Below are 18,842 nucleotides of genomic sequence, written 5' to 3' on the forward strand. Positions count from 1 at the left end.
CTGTAGAGGAAGGAGAGTCGAGCCAGTAGCGATCTGGGTCAAAATAATAGGGTCGACTTACAATCCTAGGCCCCATTGAAGGCGAAAATGGGTTGAATTCTATCTCATAGTTCCCCTGGGGCGGTAAGTGACTGGTTTTCTGAGGAATTGCTTGATGGACGTGGGATCCAAGCACCGTATCACCGGTTTCAGGGGCATATCGGGATGATGAGTGAACACGTCGGCGGAATGTTGATCCGGAAGCCTGCGACGGAAATGATCGAGGATTTGGTTCATCACATATGTCACCCAAGATGGGGTGCTATAGTAGGAGCTCCAGGAGCTATGGCCTGAAGAGGAGGAAGCTGAGAAGGAATGGAGGAAGAAGGCAGGTGCTGTACAAATGACGACTCGAGGGTATGATTCCGCACGAGGATGACGATATGGTCAGGTAAACGCAGCCTGTGGTGGAGCCAGGCTTTAACGATATTGGTCTCATCAGGACAAGTCACCACCAGAGTCTCCTGTCTATTCGCCGGTTTCACGAATGCCGAACAGTGTCCACTTGAGAAACGGGCCCTGAGAAGCTTTGTTGTGTTGGTAGCAAGCTCCCGAGACCAGGGCTCGTCCGTCCCCATCTCTGAGACCGGTGCTGGTAACATTGCCGTTGCCTTTGAGACTGAGCGCGCGTAAAAAGAGAACAGCGGTTTTTCAGAGAGAAGGAGACACAGAAACCGACTGGAAAAGCTGACTGGGTTCCGAAGGGATGGTATTGCAGTAGAGGAGAGTACCAAGAAAGCATAAGAGGATGCAGAGGAAATGGAGCAGAGGAAATGGAGCAGAGGAAATGGAGCAGAGGAAAAGGAGCAGAGGAAAATGAGTAGAGGATGGTGTTGCAAATAAGTAGCCAGTGGATCGAACGGTGGTATCGCCCCACTTTATAGGCATCTTGCCTCCCAGCAGCAGAAGGGAGTCCCTCATTTTGACGCTCCTAGCTCTTCCCTCTGCTTCTCCCTTTCTTTGCGGCGAGGGCCTGAGAAGCTATCGTAGGCTGTGGGAACGGTGTCAGGAGATAAAGTTAAAGACAGGCGTAAAGGTGGAGGAAACGAGTGGACGATAGCCCTGGACTTTCCAAGTCGGTATCTCATGGAGGAAGGAGTCGGCCTAAGGTTTCCGTTGACAATGTGACCGAGTCATCCATGTCCCTGGAATTTCGTTGGTTCGCTGGTCGCTGGAGCTCCGAGTTACGTTGGGGTTCGGGACGTCGATGCCGATACCCGAAAAGGATGATCGGTGGCAGAGGAGAGTTTATCAACCCCATGCAGGGGGCAAGAGATGAAGATCTTACCGCTCAGGTTGAAACAGAAAGTAAGGGACCACCCCGCATGCGTAGTAGTAAAAGAAGAAAGAGGGTTGGCTCATGAAGTGTGGAGAGAGGGGGAGAGACTCACTGGCATTTGGGTCTCCGCCACAGGCCCAAACCAAACTAATTGTATGCTGTACGGTCCGCCCTGTAGCAGGGCGTTGTTTCCCTGAAGGCATAGCCGGATCTGCTCCGGATACTCACATCGAATCAACTTCACACGGTCGCCGTCAGGCTGAGGACTGGCCTGACTGAACTTCTGGGTAAGGAAATAGCGACGGAGACCATCGATGATCTGGCGACCAAAGCCAAGCCACTCCCAATGCCAGGACACATCTGTTTCAGCAGATGTAGTAGATACGGATAAAATATCGCGAAGAGAAGGTAGGCGACGACAGGACGAAGGCCGCGAGGCAGAGTCGCGACGTGGTCATTGCTACCCAATCCCCTAGCTGGAGGAATGGAATGAGAGAACCCTCCCTTTCCAACATCATCAGTGTTGAGGGATCCCCCTCAAACAGCTACTAAGCTCGTTGGCCCTGCGCTAATATCTAGCTGCGGCGTGCCACTTGAGAACCATTGTCTGCTCTCAGCACGTTGTTGATAGCTAAGCAAGGACCGAGTGGACGATAAGCCCTGACTTGCAAGTGGGCTTTAAGAGCCGGCTTAGCCGCCTAACACGGTCAGATCAACTCATACAAAACTCTCGTATTTGATTAGGGCGTTGGAAGTCTCCGTGAATTCTTCGTGTTCCTTCATGCGAGCAAATTGGAGTTCCAAGGACTACTAATATCGCAGTTGGTGGGGGAAAGGCGGACTTGAAAGTAGTAGTGGGTTACCAAACGGCACAGTGACAAACATGAAGGCCTCCTCACTCACTTCCGGAAGAGCGCAACCCCAGAATCCTTCAACAGGGACAGACCGAATTGGGTCCCCTACACTAAATGAAAACAGCTGGAACAGGCCGGTTTGGAAGGGAGAACCGCCCCTTTAACTATTGACCATCAATAGACAACCATGCCCCCCTTTCGGCCGAAGAATCATTCCCAGATTCCGACTTTGAATGGCTGCGCCGCCACGCAACTCCTTCGTACTCTACTTTGTATGCGAGACAAGTTTCCAGCGATGGTTCAACGTAGCCGGGTTTCGATCAGTCGGCATTTGCCGATTCAGTTCTTTTGTGACGGTCCCCTAGTGGCAGTTGTGCTTCTCGGCGAAGCGAAGAAGCAGGCCATCTTCAGCATGACTGATGGGAATCCTCTTTCGCATCTGCTTCGCCCGCTTCTTCTCGTGCTTCCCCTGCTGATCCCTCTGGTCCCTCTAACTCTTCGGATTCCGGATCCGGATCCGCAACGACAGGTTCGCTGCCGGTGCTAGCGCGGGTGCCTAAGTCCGTCCACTATCATCAGACACGCTCAGCTCACCCTCTTTTGGCGGCGAGGAGGTGTCAGGGGACCCGTAACCTTCCACCCTAGCCGTTCGCAGATCCCCCCGCAGCTCAACGTAGTGGTCGAGCATCTCACGTGCCAGGTCGTTCGAAACCTACTGCGAAGCAAGTAGTTCCGCGACCAAGCGGTTCGTTTGATGGGAGCCGTCCGCAATTTCAGCCAGGCACTGGTTCCGGGCACCGGGAAGCACCATGACGTGACCTACTGGGCGCGGTTCAAATGATGAAGAAGGCGGGATCCGCAGTGGCGGAGGAGCCGGGGTGGGATACTGTACCAGTGGTGGCGAGGAGTTATGCGTTGCATGGCGTTGTTGCTGCTAGTAGAACGAAGGAAGGATAGATCAGGGACTGGCCAGGGACGTGGGTGAGAGTGGAAGGGAGGCGAGAGCAGGAAGAAGGAAAGAAGGATGACGGCGCAGCTAAGTGCAGGTGATACCGAGCGCAGCTGACTTACCACCTTAAAGCGGACATGGAGCTGTTGCGTCAAAGATGGACCCTGTAACATGCTCATAACGAGCTCGTACTCCCTAGTGGACCCAACTCTCCACGGAGGCACTCCTTGAGTTGCTCCTCGTTCCCGCCCCGCACTTCTAGGATCTTGATGGCGCCAAAACCATATAGTTCTGCCTCGAAGCGCTTGCTCGGAAACCGATCTTGAAGATGGCGTAACGCTCCATGTGCCGAGTTGCTGCTAATCCTGCTCGCTCCAAGGGCTTCTGTGAATCCCGGACCCATTAATAAGTCCGGCATAGCCTGGGGGAGAAGAGAAGAGATGGCAGCAGTAGCTGCAGGAGCGGGAGCAAGAGGGGAAGGAAGTAGTGGTGGTGAAGGAGGTATCGTCGCCGGCGTCGGGTAGAATTATCACCGTAAGAGAGATCTAAAGATGCCGGGGAAATTAGGATGGAAGAGGTACCAGCCGACGAGAGTGAAGCGGTAGGAGGAAGCCTGAGTAAGCTAGCAGAGAAAGGAATTGATCAAAACTGTCATCATCGTGTCCTTTTAATAGTCGAACCGATCGATCCCCGGATCAGGGGGAAGCGGCAGACAGGATCGCCCTCCCTCTTAACAGCCCTCGCAATATCCTCCTCATATTTTTTCTCTGCAATTGTTGCAGCCGTGTGTGTTGGAGAGCCGAGAGCGGCACTGTCGGTCGTAGATTGGAGCGAAGGGGCTTGGAAAACCCCAGTCCGGTCTGATTTCGAGGAGCAGCATGATCGTGAGGACTTGATCTAGGTGGAGTGTTTAGGGAGGGGGAAAACACTGGGGGGGTGAGGGAAGTGGGGGGGGGGGGTGAAGCAAGGGGGGGAACGCAATGTGATCGTTCCATTTCGAGGAGGAAGGGAGCGAGCGATTGGGCGAGGTCGGTTTGGGAGGAAATTCGTTGGGAAAAGGATACGAGGCGAAGCGGTCACCGATACCGATTTTGAAGAGGAGAAGGTAAAGAGATTTCGAAGACGGTGAAGAACGTGAGGGCTAGAGGGATGGGGGGTTGGAGATGGGACGGAGAGGGTGTAGTGTATTTCTGGAAAAAAGATTGGAAAGATATGAACGATATCGATATGGAGGATTTAAAGTCGAAGAGGGCTGGACAAAAGAAATCAACTCGTAGGCTGCGAGGCGTGTTGAGGTCATCATTATTGGGACAGCGAAGCGTTAATTCCTTGTGGATAGCACAATCTATACGAGTATGCTTCACCTTGGAAGGTTTAATATATTTGGATATGTCCGTGTACGTGATTATCACTACGAAGATTCTGGGTTTACGTTCTTTAGGATGTTAAGGTGAAGAAGATGCAAAATGTGAATAAAAGTACCATTTATTAGATGGAAAGTGAAGGTGGTTTAACTACTCTAACTATCCATAATAATAATTACGAAATGGGATTTCTGGAGCGTTGCACTACTCTAGGTCTCAAACGGAAGCTCGCGGTTCTAGCGTCATCTGCGATAACAACTACGGCAATAATATCCCGCACTTTAGTTAAGTAGGAACAGTCGAACCTTTAGGATTCGTATCTTGAATTTTGATAAAATCAAACTGAGGAGTTTATCGGACGGGCATTCGTCGTCAATCTGAAGATTCTCTCGCTTTCCATTTATACCTGCCTGTACACTCCGTCAATCGGTTTAAGTCATATCGGTACTCTTTCGGTGTACGATGCCGGACAACGCTTCAGCAATCTCGGTACCGACAATCGAGGTCCAAAACTTAAGCTACAAGTTTCCCGATGGATCCTCTGGGCTACACAGCCTTGACTTGAGTTTGCCCTCCGGGAGTAGAACACTTCTCATCGGAGGTATCGTCCTTCATTTCATTGAATGATTCCACGATCGTCGGCTTACACATCCTTAGCAAATGGTGCGGGGAAAACCACGCTGCTTCGCTTGCTCTCTGGCAAGCGCATGCCCCCGACAAACACCGTCAAAATTGCCTCCGTTGACCCATTTACCACGGGATTGGAGGGCGTCACCTATCTTGGAGTGGAATGGGTGCTCAATCCGATTGTTCGCACCGATATTGCGGTCCCCGAACTGCTCAAGTCCATTGGGGGAGACTTCTATCCGGATCGACGGGATGAGCTGATCCGCATCCTAGACATCGACCTGGAATGGCGCATGCACGCCGTCAGCGATGGCGAGAGACGGCGCGTGCAGGTAGCAATGGGATTGATTCGGCCTTGGCGCGTGCTGCTGTTGGATGAAGTAACCGTGGACCTAGATTTGCTGTCCCGCGCGAATTTCCTAACTTTCCTGAAGAAAGAGACGGAATCCAGACCATGCACGATTGTGTATGCGACGCATATCTTGGATAACCTCTCTACGTGGCCGACACATTTGGTGCACATGTCGCTGGGGAAAATCAAGAAGGCAGGCACCGTGGAAGAATTGGCTCGTGGAGAACGGCTCGATACTTGGGGAAGCACCGGTAATTCGAAGCTCGGCGATTTGGTGTTGGAATGGCTACAGGAAGATTTCATTGAAAGAGGTCCAAGAAATGAAAGGGGGAATCAGTATCTGAGCTACCAGAGTCACGAAGGAAAGGGTGGGTATGGCCTTGAGAAAAGGCCGTGATGCCGGTATGGAAGATGTTCATTTCCTATCGTGAATCAACGGCGTTTAGGATGGCTTCAACAAGCCGAGGGATGATACCCGGATGGCTCAACGTGGCTTTGTCTTAGCATGACCCGTGTTTTCAACACTGAGGATTCAACAACTAGAGACTAGGCGGGTATATAACGAGAACATGTGTTTTGGCAATATTATGGTGCTAGTATATTCGATTCCTACCCGTCGTTATAGCATCCCCTAGGACTAGCTCCACATCGTCCAACCCTGGATCATTGTTCGGAGAAAGTACTTGACCTTTCCAAAGTGCACGTAAGGAAGCCCCCATCACAAATATCCACATCACTATGAGCAGGAGAGTCAAGCCAGCTCCAACTCCTTGCACTCCTTTACTCCCCAACGCATCCCCAATCTGAATGCACGCAATTGCTAACCCGACATTGGGGAAGATAAAGGCCCACCAGTTCAGTGTCCAGCTCATTCTTCGTACGACTCGAAGCACCGTAATGGTAGCAAGTGCGCAAAACCAAAAGGCGACAAGAAATAAAAAGATTCCCGATACGAACCCGAGCACCGCCATCACTGAACCCACTGGGATAGGTGTGGGTGAGGCGGAGCTGAGATTCAAGGTAGGGAATAGTCCTGGACTCGCACGGCCAAGCGATATGAGCCCCGCCGATGTGTATGCTGTGGATATCAGCATTCTAGCTAGGACAATGTAGGTTGGGTGAATGCATACCAGCCGGACCAACAGCAACGTACATGCCCGGCCTCATCCCATGGGCAGGCATCTTATGTGTAGTGAGCCGCGTAAGATACATCGTGTATATGATAAACGCGATTGTCCATCCCAGCCCCTGAATTGCAATCCCCGCAATTAATATCCGTTGGCCACTTTCCACCGGCTGTGACTTCAAAAGTACACCAGCCAAAGGCCCTGTGACGAGGGAAGGGTATGCGGGCAAAATCCATGCCGGCATGGCGTCTGCGATCAGCAGCCTCTCCACTGAGAAAATCGCTTGATATTGGAAAATCGCCACGCATAGGGAACAAGATATATAGACCCAAAAGAGTACTTCCAGCGCCCGGATGAGCCACGGTCCAGACCTAGGAACGCCATATGCTTGAATGGAATAGATGATCAACGCAACGCTCACCCAATATGCGCCGAAGAAGAAAGACTCATTGGGATGATGGAGACTCGCAAGCCATGCACGAGGATTCCGCGTGATACGGATGAACATCATGAGATTGAATATGAAGAAGAGAACGGCATCGAAAATGAAGAACATTGTGCCGATCGCTACCAGCCCACGGAAGGGAAATGGCTGCTGCGAGAGGAGTGCGGCGATAGCACCAGTGGACATCGTGCACGTAAACCATGGCCAAGTGATGCGGGACAATCGATATATCAGGGGTAGCTTCACTGGAGCGTCAGTCATATCCAGACTCCCTCGCGGAACGGGCGATAGAATAGAACAAAAATGCGATGGAATTATACACCACCCTTCAAATAACAAAGACAAGTTATGACTCGCTGTATAACTGACAAGAATTGAAAAGTTTTAGATATGGATGGCGACCGATTTCACAATGCCGTTGGAGAAACGGTCGGACCGAACCAGGAGGGATTACGGTGTGCCTCGTGATGGAAGTGTGTACCGATGACGTAGATGGGCACCAACCCATGGTAGTAAATAGACCATGCGAAAAATAAACCGCGTCTCAGATATGAAAGTATCCCATCTTGATTCAGGTTGTTGATCGAAGTCATATCACTGCCGTGGATGGTTTCCGGAAGCACACAGATCTTAGACCTCAATCAGCTGAGAGAAACAAGATGGAAAGTGGAGTCAGGAATAGAGTTGAACGGATCATATTGATCAATGACAGGTGCTCCACAAAGCGCCTCGCTCCCTGACATACACTATGCTCGGGATGCTAGATTCAACTAACTCTGGTAGAGTTCTGGTATTTACAAACCATGAATCGCTCGTTTCCTAACCACGGGACGTTCGTTCTGCCAATCTCTCCTGGGCAACTGGTAGAGGAGCCCGATGAAACAATGCTTCGCAATGCCATGTGAGGAGTTGACGCCATAAAATCGTAAATAGACCGCACTGCGCCGTCTCAGCCATCTTCCGAGCGTACTTTCTCCTATCGCTCCTCACTCCCCTGGCCTACATCTCCAGTCTGGTCTGTCGTTCCCGCTCCGTCCGTTGGCCTCGGTGACAAAACCTGCAATGGACCCTGTTCACTCGGTCGACTATTCTCCTCTTCTTCACCATCCACTGTCTCCGGTATCCCACCAATGCAACACGCCACTTTAACCTTGCTTTACGCTGCTCAATCCACTTGACTTGGGTCAGTGGCAATCAGGTCATCGCCCCCCGCCGTGACTGAGCTGTCCTTCGAGTCGCGGAACCCCCGTTGTTTCGTCCATAACTTGAAGAACTTCCCCTTCATCGCGAGTAGCTCGTCGTGCGTGCCACGCTCAATGATATGTCCCTTGTCGACCACGAGGATCAGATTCGCATCCATGATAGTGGACAAGCGATGGGCTATGACGAACGTCGTCCGTCCGACACTCAACCGACTGAATGCATCTTGGATCTGCCCTTCCGTCTCGGAATCCACGGCCGACGTCGCTTCGTCCAGTAAGACGATCTTGGGATTTTTGAGCAGCACCCGCGCAATGGATACGCGCTGCAGCTCGCCACCGGAGAGCTTGACGCCTCGCTCGCCGACCTTAGATGCGTAGCCGTCTGGGAACGATAGGATTTTCTCGTGGATGGACGCCGCTTTGCAAGCTTCGTAGATTTCCTCGTCGGTGGCCTCCAGTCGTGCGTACCGCACATTCTCCATTATCGACTGGTTGAAGAGGGTGGAATCTTGGGGAACTACGCCCATGTGCTCACGAAGGCTGGAGAGCGTGACGTCCTTGATGTTCTGGCCATCGATCTCGATACCGCCGCTTTTCACGTCGTAGAAGCGGAAGAGGAGCTTCAGCATCGTTGACTTGCCACTTCCCGTCTCACCTACGAAAGCAACGGTGTTGCCCGGCTCGGCGGTAAAGTTGACGTCGATCAACGTCGGTTTCCGCTCGTCGTATGCAAAGCTCACGTTTTTGAACTCGACTCGTCCATCGGTGATGTTCAGTTCCTCGGCTTCTTCTTTGTCCACGACCGCCGGTTTGGTGAGAACAAGCTGCAAGAGCCTCTCCGCGTCAATCAAATATTGGGCGACATTCCGGTAACTCCTTGCAAGTACAGAGATCGGGTGCGTCAGCCCTTGCCAGTAGCTGATGAGCGCAATGAAGCTTCCGACACTCTGTTCGCCACGAGCGATCTTGAATGCGGCCAGGAAGCAGGCGCATAGCAAGCCAAGCTGAAGAATATTTTGCTGAAGGCCGTACCAGATGTCGATGAGTATCCAATACTTGAGTCGCAGTTCCATCACTTCGAGGGTACAGTCTCGAAACCTCTTCATCGAATGGCTAAGGCGGTTGAAGTACGTCACCGTCTGCCAATTCCCAATGCTCTCGTACATGACATTGCTCTTGTTCCGGCTGAGTTCGACGTATTTGCGACGGATCGGACGGAATGCTTTTGTAGATCGAGCAACGCACCAGGTGTAGGAGACGGAGCTGACCAATAACACCAGAGCGAGGTTGACGTCGAACAGATAGCTCACAAATGAGACCGTCAGGAAGACATGGAAGATAAGCGGCATGAGCTCGAAGCAGACGTCCTCTAGAAGGTTTGTGAGAGCTTCTCCTTGGCTGATAGCCTGGGTGACCTCTCCCGAAGCCTTGTCGTTGTGAAATTCCATAGACAGGCTCATTATGTGGTTAAAAGTGAAGGTCTTCAGTGCCACCGATTGCCAAATGCTGACCACCGTAAGCAGTAGCTGCTGCGCCATTTGGATGAAGAGTGGACCTCGGAGGAACTGCAATCCCATCCATATGGAGATATCTTTCCAAGGAACAACTCCGGTCCCCGTAACCTCCGTGAGCTTGTTTGTCAAAATTCCTAGCTGCAGAGGAATAAGGAGGTCGATTAGGAGATCCACGACGGTTAAGATTCCACGGAGGACCAGGAAAACCATAATTCTCCGCTCTTTGACGGGGAAAACGTAAGGGATGAAAACCGAGAAGCGTTTGGCATATGCGTACCAGCCATCTTCCTTGATTTTCTTGCTGATATCAGCCTTGGTTTTGTCCCCCTTGTGGATGCTCTCGCCATCGGAATCGTAATTGGAGTCCTCGACGACTATCAACGGCTGGCGTTCCTCCTCTGTCGATGGGCCGTGTGTGTACTTGCCGACCAGGAAGATCCCGTTGATAACGAGCATTGATAGCAATATGACGCGTCCTGCTTGAAGTCCAAGACGGGCGTCATCGTATATATTTGTCCGGGTATTGCCCGTAGCGCTGAGGATGAGCAACACGACCTCAAATATTAGACCTAGAATCCATCCGCCAAGGTATGGCATCCAGAACACGTCGACGACATCGAGCGCGATGACTTCGACCATCCCCCAGACACAGCATGCGAGGACCACCCGCACCACATTCTCTTCTTGAAGCTCCCAATTCGGATTCCGGGCAATTCGGACGACATAGAGGATCCCTTCACCGAGGTAACCGAGAAGCAAGAAGGACATCAAGATTACCGCGACGATTCGTTGTCGTTTGATGTATTTGACTTTTGTTGAGGTGTGGAATTGCGATGCGGCGTATGCGGTGGATGCTCCAAACCAAACCGCGAGCACGATGCCTTGAGCATAGGATAGAGCCTCGAGTGCCGTAATGGCACTCACATCCTTTCCCAGCATCATGATTTCAGGAAACGAATGAATGTTTATCCCATATGAGTTGTCTGGATAGACCTATGAAATGGGTAGTGATATGTTTTCAGTGGGAGGCGAAAAAGGAAAGATAACAGGAGGAACAAATTTATATTCCCGCAGGAATGGGCGTGTATTTATGATTCACACTCCAGTCTCAACACAAATCAACACAGATCACTTCCCGCCCGGATCTCAACCGTTCATCCCGTTTTAAGTGAAATACACCCTGTAAAGGCGGTGACTCCGTTGGATCCAAGCACAGCCGTGGCGCGATAATCCTCGAGCCGATCAACTGATAACGCCATGACAACTCGGAGGGATTCTGACATCGGGTGAACGATGGCTTAGTGGAATTTGGTTCACAGTGTGACGAGGGTTCTTTGCTTGCATTGTTGCTGAAGGCGCAATGCGGTATTCCTGTTCAAGTTGAGCGATCCTGCAGCTGTTCTCTCGTGCAGCACCACTAGGCAGCAATTTGATTGGTAATGGGAGTTGTGCATCCTTAGTATACCACCCGATTCGAGACAAGCAAACAATCTTGTTAGTTCTGCAAGCTTTTGTTTGTAGGGCTGACCTGCGGGCTGATGATTACAAGTGGAGAAAATCACATCAGCCTCGGTGCAGGCAGAAGTATTCTGGGGAGGATTACTACTAGAGCTATCCAGGAGAGGAGGCTATACGCAACCGATACAAGCTGAGAGCAAGAGACAACAATGCTTTATGTATGACAGTGGGTGTGGCGCTAAATTCATGCAATTCTGGAGCTTTCCCCCTGAATGTTACACTGTTAAGCCATCAATCCAATTAACTAACTAGTTAACCAATTGGTTAGATATCCCGTCAGTGGCGCAGCCGCCATCTGGGGTTTGATGAGTCGACGGAAACATAAAAAGAGCTAGACCCCCCAGCCCCAAGGGTCAAGCTACTTTCCTGGAAACCTTTCCTTGCAAAGCATTTCGTCCAAACTCCAGCTCCTCCGCTCTTCAGCACTCAGCAGTCTGGCCGCAGTCGTGCGCCAGCGGCTCCCAGTCATATTATGTCCTTCAGGGGCGTTAGCAAGCCACCTATTTAGTCTCCGTTGTGGCGACTCCGCATTCCCACGAGCGGGATGGTGCATGCGGTCATCAAATACTAAGTACGACCTCCTTTATCAGATAATTAATACCAATAGGTCATGCGACGCATTCGGGAGACACCTTGATGGATGCGATAATGAACTATTGAATGCGCGCAGATATATTCCGTTCCTCGCCACGGGAGAGCCGCATCGATGCAGGTCTAGAACTCTAGATGCCACCACTGGAGACCGACTGGAAGCGAGACCAGGAGGCCATGAACTAACATATTACAAGGCTAGGCAACAACGCCGGCTTACGTCCACATCGATCTTAAGATCTGCAACTGATATCCCGGACGTAATATCGGATGATGACATTGACCGGAACTGGAGGTAAGAGCTGGAGAGTTCACTAACGAGGCCAAATCCGTCAACATCCGTTATGGACTCCATATCTGGCCTGTAGAAGGTTTCCATCCTGGACCCCTATGACTCCGGACACATATTCTCGTCTCTCGTTCACTGGCGCTTTGGATCCCATTCATCAACCTGGGTCGAATGCAGTGTAAATGCTGAACCTGATCAGAATGCAATGCGCAAGGGTGTCCATTAATAGGCTTGGAGCCATCGACCCTATTTATTAGTCTCAACGCCCAGAGACTTGACTTGGGGTCTGCGCCTCAACGGCGCATAAAGTGGCGCGCTGTTTCGAGGCTCTCGACCTCATTTAGCATTGTCCAGTAGCGCGCATGATACGTTTCTGTATTGAAATTATGGGGGATACCATAGCTTGACAATGTTCACTGTATGAAAATATATGGAACTACGAGTAGGCGCAACTGAATCAGACAGGGACGTAATAGGAAAGTGCCTATATGTCGAACTGAAGAAGTGAAGAACAAAATCCAAGGATCGTGAATTCACGATGTAATGATCATGCCCCGCTTTTCAACAGTTTAACGACGGGAATGACATCGTGCTACCAAACTTGCATCGTTCAGTTTGATGGAGATGTTCTCCATAGAAATCTTTTATGAGATCCACGTCCTAGGAATCCGCTCAAGCTGCAGTCAAAATTGCAAGCTAATTCGCCTCAACTCCAATTCACTGCTGCTATTAAATAGACAAGGGCCGTCAACTGATCTCTAATCCTCAGGAAGCAACATCAGTCCTAGCCTATACACGCCTCGAACTCTGCCGACGTCGTGAGGTATTCAGTCGCTTACATCCCCGCTAGATATAATTGCGTCCTACAACGATTCAACCTACCGATATGTCAAGCATGGACGTCCCGGTCGTGAAATCCGTTGACGGGATATATCCCGAAGATGCTGTCCGTGCCCAGCAACAAAGATGGGACCACCTACTCCAGACCTTCAAGTCGAGGTACGGGCGAACCGCGGACTTTGTCTCCAGGAGCCCGGGGCGGGTCAATATCATAGGAGAGGTTTGGGAAACCGCCACGCACTTCTGGCCGCGATTGAGAAGCTAAGATGAATGCAGCATATCGACTACTCATTATATGAGGTCCTTCCTATGGCGATCACTGCTGACGTTATCATCGCCGTGGCCATCGCGCCGTCCAATGGCCCAGCCAAGTTCCGCGTCCAAAACGTGGACGCTGAGAAGTTCGCTGCCCGGGAGTTCGAGGTCCCTCAGAACGGTGACTTCGATATCGATGCGACCGCATTGGAGTGGTCGAATTACTTTAAGTCCGGGCTACGAGGCGCCCTGGAGCTCTTGAAGTCAAAGCAGAAGACAAGTGAGCCGTTCCAACCTGCTGGGATGGACATCCTCATCGATGGGACCGTACCTCCTGGAGGCGGACTGTCCAGTAGCGCTGCTTTCGTCTGCGCAAGTGCTCTGGCGGCCATGCGCGCTAATGGCGTGGAGAAGGTCGATAAGACGGAGCTTGTCGAGTTGGCCGTTGTGTCGGAGCGAGCAGTCGGAGTCAATTCGGGCGGGTAAGTGCCGAAGCGGTTTCGGATGTATGATTACTGACAATATCGAAGGATGGACCAGGCTGCATCTGTCTTTTCTGCGCGTGGTTCTGCGCTCTACGTATCATTTGTCCCCGAGCTGAAGGCAAAATTGGTTTCCTTCCCTGAGACCGACCCGGAGCTTGTCTTCCTGATCGCGCAGTCGTTCGTTGTGGCGGATAAGCACGTCACGGCTCCCATCCACTATAACCTCCGTGTTGTGGAGTGCACAATCGCAGCAAATGTGCTGTTCAAGATCTTTGGGTTGAAGGGGTCGCTCCCGGAGGATAAATCACCCCTCGGAAACTCCCTACGCAGTTTCCATGAAGCGTACTTCCAACAAAAAGAAGGCGTCTCCGACCCCTCGGCGGTTTCCGTCGACGAATTCCAAGTCCAACTCACCAAGCTCGTCCAGCTAACTGAAGACTATATGATCCAAGAAGAAGGCTACACGCGCGAGGAAATCGGCGAGCTCCTCGGTATCGACCCCGCGGAGATCGACAAGCGATTCTGCAGCAAGTTCGCCGTCCGCGCCGAGCGCTTCAAGCTGCGGCAACGCGCCCTGCACGTCTTCACCGAGGCGCTCCGCGTCGGCCACTTCTACAGGATTCTGACCGATAGCGGCTCGAAGAGTACGGGTAAAGAGGTGCTCGAGGAACTGGGTTCGCTCATGAACACCACACAGGAATCATGTCGCGATATCTACGAATGCTCATGCCCAGAGCTCGACACGCTGTGCGAGCTCGCTCGTGGCGCCGGATCGTATGGCAGTCGGTTGACTGGGGCTGGATGGGGCGGATGCACTGTTCATCTGGTTCCGAAGGATAAGGTGGAGGCGATCAAGGACGCGTGGAGGGTCGGGTATTATGCGAAGAAATGGCCGGAGGTGGGAGATCAGGATTTGGAGAAGTGGAGAGGGGGAGCAGTGGTGGTCAGCCGTCCGGGCAGTGGCAGTGCTCTGTACCAGGTCCCGCAATAAGGTGAACACACGATGATGGATTCATAAGGATCGCGGAAAGCAGGGGTAGGCTTTGAGGGCCTCACATTTCTTGCATTATCTGCATAATTATCGCCCGCAGAGGGGTACCCTTCCACTGGAAATTCGCTCTTCCAGCTTGATCTTCGTGGATAAGATATGACAACGTGATATATGACTGACAATCCTTGAACATAGCTAGGTCATCCCATCGTCGTGGCCGGATCGCGGAAACCCCCCAAGCCCACAGCCCCTCTACGCCCCCTTCTCCGCCTCTGCACCCTTCACCGACACCAACTTCCCCACCACCAAATATTTATCCTCAAACCTCTCTTCCCACCCCCTCAACGCCTCCATCTCCTCCCCCCCCAAATCCGCCAACGTATCCAACTCCGCATCCAAATCCTTCGTCAACATCTCCTCGTCGAAGCTCCCGCACGCCAACCCGCGGCTCGCATCCCGCCCCGCGAAGTTCTCATAGGGGCCGCCGGGCCCGTAGAAGTTCCGGCCGGGTGTGACGTCGAAGACGCGGCCGCGGACGGAGAGATAGACGGGTTGGTTGTTGGTGCCGTTGTACGGGAGGAGGGTGTGTGGGGTGAAGGTGCGGAAGGTGATGGGGGCGGGGGGCTTGGGGAGGGAGGTGGGGGTGGAGGGGCGGAGGCGGATATAGACGAGGAAGAGGAGGAATGTGAAGAGGACGAGGTTGGTTGGAGTTGCGATGGATGCACTGAGAGGAGGTTAGTATAGTGTTTTTGAGTGAGGATTGGGGGTGCTTACACTTCTGGCGCCGGTGTTTCTGAGGACATATTTGCGGATCTGATAGGGAGTGAAGCTTGGTGGTTGTAGTAGTCCGGGGAAGCTGGCTGACTTGGACTTAAATAAAACTGCGAGATAGAGAGGTTGACGATGGTTGAAGATGGTGGAAGATGACGATGGAAGACGTCGGAAAGATGAGTCATGTCCTGCTGATGTGAGGCTGCATCTGAGTCATGTAAGCATACTTTAGAGATGTGGTTTGGCAGTCGTGAACTCTTCACCGTTTGCTACGCTGGTAACATGCTTCAGGAGCATCAATTTTACTAATTCGTATGGTATGTACAGAGTACTGTTTATTGTGAAGAGGGTTAGGATACATACCTTATTCTGCGTTGGCATATCAGCCCTAGGGATGGACGTCAATACCGATAACTGGACACAGCGGCAAACCTCAACATAGACACGAACTCAAACTGGACTATAAAGCGGGCGACGGACACGTCTCAAAACGTGGGTCGCGGATATACGTCCATGGGTGAGATTGGGGACCAATCTCTTGGCCGCTTTACGCCCCTGAAGAAATCTCTATAAGGCCGTTCTTCTGTGGTTCCGGAAACCGCTGTAGTGTCGACAGAAGCCTGACGGCGCGTTTCGGGTCCCCTTTCCGCCAGCTTTGCCGGCTTCCTCTGCAGTTCCTCCTCACATATCCGCTTCGTCTCCGCAGCATGTATCCTCTGCCTGCTCCGGGCCTCCTTAACTGCATCCTTTGCTGCTCTCTTCGCCTTCTTCTCTTCGCGCTTTCTGAGCATCTCCACCCTAGCAGACTCGCGCTCGAGTTGTTTTAGCTTGGTATTAGAAGACTCATAAGCCTTCACCTTGTTTCGGACAGAGGCCTTGCGCCGTTCGTCCTCACGCTCCTCCTTCCTTGCAAGGAGCTTTGCCTTGGATTCCGCCATCTCAGTTTTGCGATGTTCGGGGTCCTCGGACAATTCGACCGAAGGCTCTGCTTCATCAGCGATGAGTGCGACGAAGTGGTCCTTGAGCGCCTTTTCGGAGTAGATCGATTTCGGTTGGATGCGAGTGAAATGATCTTGCACGAACTTCCAACGCTTCTCCTCAAGTCGGATGTGTTCTTCCTCGATCTCGGCGTCAGCATTGCGATATGCCTGGATAAGAACCTCATCCTATGAACATATATTAGCATGATATTCAGAAGGATAGGGTCGTGTCATCAGTACTTCTCCAGCGTGCCAGCCGTCCGCGCCGCACTTCAGCTCTTCATCTTTCCGTGCATCCAGCTTCTGTTTGAGACGGAAGAAGCGGGAGGTGATGGACTTCGGCTCATACTTGATGCCACCAAGCTCGACAATCTTTGCACGCATGGCATCCTCGCTGTAACCGTGCAATTTCATCTCGATCAGTGTTTTGTCGAAGATATCAAGATCGGCAGCGATGGGATTCTTGAAGGTAGCCTGGGTGGACTTCGCTCGGTGCCGTCTACGCGACTCAGAGACTCCTTCCCGGCCATCTTGTTCATCATCCGAGAGCGGGAAGACAAACATCGCGGTGCTCGCTCTGGGAGTGTCGCCAAGAGTGGTACGAGTTGCTAACATCTCCGGTGTGGGACTAATAATCTCTAAGGCCTCGTGCACCTGACGATGATATTCTTCGCGATCGGTAATCTCTGCCGGAGGATGATGTCGGCTGGTATATTGATGGTACGTACTGCCTTGATCAGATTCGTCTAGGATTGATGGGAAAGACTCTGCAAGTGCCTTGGTAACGTCTTTCGTGAAATCGTCCACAGAAACAGTTTCGAGGACCGCTTGTCAGTACTCCTCGTCAATGCTCGGGGGGCTCGGAAAGCGTTCGGGGGAAATGGTTCCTTCGGAATTCCCACTGTGATGGTCAATATCATCAATGATACTAAGAACAGGTGATCTATCGCTGCCAACGGAAAGGTCAGATGTGTCGAGATTGTGTTTCACTTTCGCCTTAGATCGACTTGGTCGGTATTCTTCGTCAATACTCGGAACACTCGAGGGAGTAGGAGATATTTTTTCAACGTAATGTGAAAGCACCTCCGGACCATCGTCGGTGGCGCCACTCAGAACTGACTCCTCGCTTGAGAATTCATCCGATTTCTTTTCCAAACTGAGTCGATAAGATCTCCTTTGTCGCCCCCTCAGTTCGCGCCTCTCCGTCTCTGGAGTGTACTCTTCGTCAGCGGGATCACTCGGAGAAGAGCGATCGTCAGGAGAATCGGATTTGCGGTATTGAGGTTTTGGAGGAGTGACCACTTTCGTCTTCGATCTGCGTTGACTGTTTGTTGGAGCGAGTCTATCACCTTCCACTCTGCTGATAGACTGCTCCTTTCCAATGCTTCGAGAGTGACGTCTCGCCCAGCTCCTGGTTGACGGACCCTCAAGTTGACCAAAACGTCGCGCGATCTCCCCGTCACTCAGCTCACCGACCACATCGCTGAAGGTGATGTTGCCATCAGCATCGATAATGAGTCTAGTGCCCATGGCCTCTATCCATCCCCAAGCCTAAGTAGTAACAATTGGGTGTATGCTGATTTAATGAAGCAATGAGTGATGGTAACAGGCCAAGCAGGCGATATAAGATGGTGTTGCGTTAGGCGAACGATTGGAAGTGTAAAATGAATGAGAAGTACGAGCGTTCCGTTCAGGGAGAGGGAGTTGTTTACATCGCGGGAAGATAACTCGAATTTCCGCACCACCACAACAGTTAGCCATACACGGCTGTCTTATGCCAAAATTCACATGTTCCTGAAGCGAAAAACTCAAGGTTTCATTTCTCGTTACTCTCGAGTCTTTCTGAGCGCGCAACTCACCAGATTCACCCGTTCGCCTTTCGAGGGCCGGTTCTTTAATGGTTATTGCGAAACCAATGCTCAGAGAGTTGTAACAAGAGTTATTTCGTCTCATCCTCCGCGAAGGGATGGATACTTAGTATGCCCCGGTGGCTGTAAGTGTTTGAGGACATTCAATGCCTGTTCGAACAGAATAATTGTCCGTGGAGTATTCCCAGGAACTAGTTATTCCAAATCATCAGGTTGAAACGCCCCTGAACATTGCAGTTATGAATCCTAGAACTGAAAGTCATCGTAGTGTCGCCAGCAGCATATTAGCAAGTCCATCCTATTCGACGTCAGTTAGATACCACATGCATGAGATATAGCAAACGATCATGAACATGAGGCAAGCGACATGCGTGGTAGCCCAGGAGCGAGCACTTCTATCACGGGCATATACATGTGTTGACATGGTTGTCTTTAACGACAAGCCAGTGTCTTTGTTTCCAACCTGAATGGAACTTGATGCTTCAGGTATCAAGATCTGGTT

The 18,842-nt window shown here is 51.6% G+C and overlaps 8 protein-coding genes across 8 annotated transcripts; 4 read left to right on the forward strand and 4 right to left on the reverse strand.

The window, feature by feature from the left end:
• Nucleotides 1–11: 11 nt before the first annotated feature.
• On the forward strand, nt 12–912 carry P152DRAFT_457971 (uncharacterized protein). Its single transcript, XM_033679348.1, has one exon. The coding sequence runs from the start codon at nt 415–417 to the stop codon at nt 670–672; it is 258 nt and encodes an 85-aa protein (XP_033534401.1). The 5' UTR covers nt 12–414; the 3' UTR covers nt 673–912.
• A 2,633-nt stretch (nt 913–3,545) lies between these two features.
• P152DRAFT_457972 (uncharacterized protein) lies at nt 3,546–4,042 on the forward strand. The gene has a single exon (XM_033679349.1). It carries the CDS (start codon nt 3,690–3,692, stop codon nt 4,020–4,022), a length of 333 nt encoding a protein of 110 aa, XP_033534402.1. The 5' UTR covers nt 3,546–3,689; the 3' UTR covers nt 4,023–4,042.
• Nucleotides 4,043–4,740: 698 nt separating this feature from the next.
• On the forward strand, nt 4,741–6,046 carry P152DRAFT_457974 (putative ABC transporter). The gene is made up of 2 exons (XM_033679350.1): nt 4,741–5,086; nt 5,143–6,046. Exons 1-2 carry the CDS (start codon nt 4,948–4,950, stop codon nt 5,859–5,861), a joined length of 858 nt encoding a protein of 285 aa, XP_033534403.1. The 5' UTR covers nt 4,741–4,947; the 3' UTR covers nt 5,862–6,046.
• On the reverse strand, nt 5,960–7,749 carry P152DRAFT_325632 (uncharacterized protein). The gene is made up of 2 exons (XM_033675238.1): nt 6,595–7,749; nt 5,960–6,542 (listed from the first exon to the last, which is right to left on the reverse strand). The coding sequence occupies exons 1-2, from the start codon at nt 7,295–7,297 to the stop codon at nt 6,058–6,060; spliced, it is 1,188 nt and encodes a 395-aa protein (XP_033534404.1). The 5' UTR covers nt 7,298–7,749; the 3' UTR covers nt 5,960–6,057.
• Nucleotides 7,750–8,201: 452 nt separating this feature from the next.
• On the reverse strand, nt 8,202–10,691 carry P152DRAFT_396283 (uncharacterized protein; the record flags this gene model as incomplete). The annotated part of the gene is made up of 1 exon (XM_033676347.1): nt 8,202–10,691. One exon carries the CDS (start codon nt 10,689–10,691, stop codon nt 8,202–8,204), a length of 2,490 nt encoding a protein of 829 aa, XP_033534405.1.
• A 2,578-nt stretch (nt 10,692–13,269) lies between these two features.
• Nucleotides 13,270–15,057, forward strand: P152DRAFT_457978 (Galactokinase). Its single transcript, XM_033679351.1, has 2 exons — nt 13,270–13,727; nt 13,776–15,057. Exons 1-2 carry the CDS (start codon nt 13,300–13,302, stop codon nt 14,719–14,721), a joined length of 1,374 nt encoding a protein of 457 aa, XP_033534406.1. The 5' UTR covers nt 13,270–13,299; the 3' UTR covers nt 14,722–15,057.
• Nucleotides 14,758–15,619, reverse strand: P152DRAFT_434933 (cytochrome b5). Its single transcript, XM_033677506.1, has 2 exons — nt 15,496–15,619; nt 14,758–15,445 (listed from the first exon to the last, which is right to left on the reverse strand). Exons 1-2 carry the CDS (start codon nt 15,522–15,524, stop codon nt 14,974–14,976), a joined length of 501 nt encoding a protein of 166 aa, XP_033534407.1. The 5' UTR covers nt 15,525–15,619; the 3' UTR covers nt 14,758–14,973.
• Nucleotides 15,620–15,977: 358 nt separating this feature from the next.
• On the reverse strand, nt 15,978–18,002 carry P152DRAFT_473324 (uncharacterized protein; the record flags this gene model as incomplete). The annotated part of the gene is made up of 3 exons (XM_033681223.1): nt 15,978–16,658; nt 16,713–17,199; nt 17,311–18,002. The coding sequence occupies 3 exons, from the start codon at nt 18,000–18,002 to the stop codon at nt 15,978–15,980; spliced, it is 1,860 nt and encodes a 619-aa protein (XP_033534408.1).
• Nucleotides 18,003–18,842: the final 840 nt, after the last annotated feature.

Source organism: Eremomyces bilateralis (assembly GCF_010015585.1).
Source record: "Eremomyces bilateralis CBS 781.70 unplaced genomic scaffold P152scaffold_8, whole genome shotgun sequence".
In the NCBI taxonomy this organism is placed as follows: Eukaryota; Fungi; Ascomycota; class Dothideomycetes; order Eremomycetales; family Eremomycetaceae; genus Eremomyces; species Eremomyces bilateralis.